The sequence below is a fragment of the Passer montanus genome, unplaced genomic scaffold (assembly GCF_014805655.1).
Source record: "Passer montanus isolate IOZ18808 unplaced genomic scaffold, ASM1480565v1 scaffold2255, whole genome shotgun sequence".
NCBI lineage: Eukaryota > Metazoa > Chordata > Aves > Passeriformes > Passeridae > Passer > Passer montanus.
In genome coordinates, this window is record NW_024366877.1 from 1 (window position 1) to 2,497 (window position 2,497).

Sequence of the window (2,497 nt, forward strand, 5' to 3'; positions counted from 1 at the left end):
GGACAGGTATGGAGCCTGACCTGGCTGGCAGAGTCCTGATGGTCTTGTTGTGTTCAGCTGGAAGGGTCCCTGGAGCAAGAGAAGAAACTGCGCATGGACCTGGAGAGAGCCAAGAGGAAACTGGAAGGAGACCTGAAGCTGGCCCAGGACAGCATCATGGATTTGGAGAATGATAAGCAGCAGCTGGATGAGAAACTGAAAAAGTAAGTGTGACTCTGGGGCACCTGAGTGCTGGGCTGCAGCACTTGTCTCTTTTTTTTGAGCTCTAACACGGTTCACTTGGTCCAAAGGAAAGACTTTGAAATCAGCCAGATCCAGAGCAAGATCGAGGATGAACAGGCTCTGGGCATGCAGTTTCAGAAGAAAATCAAGGAGCTGCAGGCAAGTGTCTGTTCCTTCCCCTGCCTTGCTCAGGCTCAGCTCAGGCAGGAGGAGGGCACGGCTGTCAAGGGTCCCTGCTGTTCTGCAGGCCCGCATTGAGGAGCTGGAGGAGGAAATTGAGGCAGAGCGAACCTCTCGCGCTAAAGCAGAGAAGCATCGCGCTGACCTGTCCAGGGAGCTGGAGGAGATCAGCGAGCGCCTGGAGGAAGCAGGAGGAGCCACAGCAGCTCAGATTGATATGAACAAGAAGCGTGAGGCAGAGTTCCAGAAGATGCGCCGTGACCTGGAAGAGGCCACGCTGCAGCACGAAGCCACGGCTGCCGCCCTGCGCAAGAAGCACGCGGACAGCACAGCTGAGCTGGGCGAGCAGATCGACAACCTGCAACGCGTGAAGCAGAAGCTGGAGAAGGAGAAGAGTGAAATGAAAATGGAGATTGATGACTTGGCCAGCAACATGGAGTCTGTCTCTAAAGCCAAGGTATGGAAAAATATGAAAAAAACATAAATATAAATAATGTTGAAGTATATCCTTTAAAATTATGGACAGATTATCATCTAATTCTTGTTTCTGCATGGAACATGTTTCTAGCATTCTAACTCCAAGGAACAGTCTATAATGTGCAAGTCTGTTCACTTTTTTCTGGTTAGAATCCTGCTGTTCATAATAAGAATGCATCCATATACTAATCTTCTTTCATTCTCTGTGATCTCCACAGGCCAACCTGGAGAAGATGTGCCGCACTCTGGAAGATCAGCTGAGTGAGATTAAGAGCAAGGAAGAAGAACATCAGCGCATGATCAATGACCTTAATGCTCAAAGAGCTCGTCTGCAGACAGAGTCAGGTTAGAGAGGCTCCCATATCTTCTGGCACGACTCCTAAACCAGTTTGTTTCGGTCATAAATGACAATTAGAATATCTTCTTATTTATGTGCTTCCTCAGGTGAATTTTCACGCCAGGTAGATGAGAAAGATGCTCTGATTTCTCAGCTGTCAAGAGGCAAACAGGCTTTCACCCAACAGATTGAGGAACTCAAGAGGCATCTAGAGGAAGAAATAAAGGTTATTCCTGATTTCTTACCAGGGCCACTGACAACACTTGTAACTTCACACTGCCTTGTGGGGACAGGATCTGCTTAGCACAAGCCATCCTGGGGGACGACTTTTGTTTCTGTAATAAGTTTGATTAATAGATTTTGTCCCCAGGCTTACGTCTGTCCTTCATTGCAAACACTCCTCAAGCACTCATGTTTGTAGTGTGAAATTAATTCATTGGAAGAGATTTCATGAGATATTACTGCTCCTTGACACATCCCCACTCTCTGTCTAGGCCAAGAATGCCCTGGCCCACGCCCTGCAGTCCGCTCGCCATGACTGTGACTTGCTCCGGGAACAATATGAGGAGGAGCAGGAGGCCAAGGGGGAGCTGCAGCGAGCCCTGTCCAAGGCCAACAGCGAAGTGGCTCAGTGGAGAACCAAATACGAGACGGACGCGATTCAGCGCACGGAGGAGCTCGAGGAGGCCAAGTATGTGGGGAAGCAGGATGGGAAATGGAGGCTCCAGCAGGACTGGAAAAAATGGAGGCTGGTCAACAGAAATTGGAATCTCTGGGAGTGGATTAAGACAAGAATTGGAGGAAGGCAAGGATATAGAAGCGAGCCCTGTCCAAGGCCAACGGTGAAGTGGCCCAGTGGAGAACCAAATATGAGACGGACGCGATTCAGCGCACAGAGGAGCTCGAGGAGGCCAAGTATGTGGAGAAAAAGGGTGGGAAATGACTGGAGAAGAGTGAAACTGGTCAAGGGAAATTGGAATCTCTGAGAGTGGGATAAGATAAGAATGGGATGGAAGCAAGGATAGACTGTCTTTGTGAAAAAAAGGGAGGAGAGAGAGAACAAATGTAGATTGGAATGAGAAAACTTAGGCTTTAGAATGCTAAGACAGACCTAATCCTCCCCAGATGATAGGAAACAGCAAAGGATAGATCCTTGCACAACTGTAAAAAATGTTTCATTCAAAACCCTTAAAGTGAACAGCTGACCTCGCATGATAGTATAGAGCTCATGTCTTTCCAAGCTCTGATGTGCAACTGTGCTTCTCTCCTCCCAGGAAGAAG

At 48.4% G+C, this 2,497-nt stretch overlaps 1 protein-coding gene across 1 annotated transcript; it reads left to right on the forward strand.

The window, feature by feature from the left end:
* Positions 1 to 42: 42 nt before the first annotated feature.
* LOC120502647 (myosin heavy chain, skeletal muscle, adult-like) lies at positions 43 to 2,131 on the forward strand (the record flags this gene model as incomplete). The annotated part of the gene is made up of 6 exons (XM_039710225.1): positions 43 to 203; positions 291 to 381; positions 470 to 859; positions 1,098 to 1,224; positions 1,324 to 1,442; positions 1,711 to 2,131. Coding segments are annotated over exons 1-6 (1,258 nt in total), but the record flags the coding sequence as incomplete, so codon positions are not given.
* Between the last annotated feature and the right edge of the window lie 366 nt (positions 2,132 to 2,497).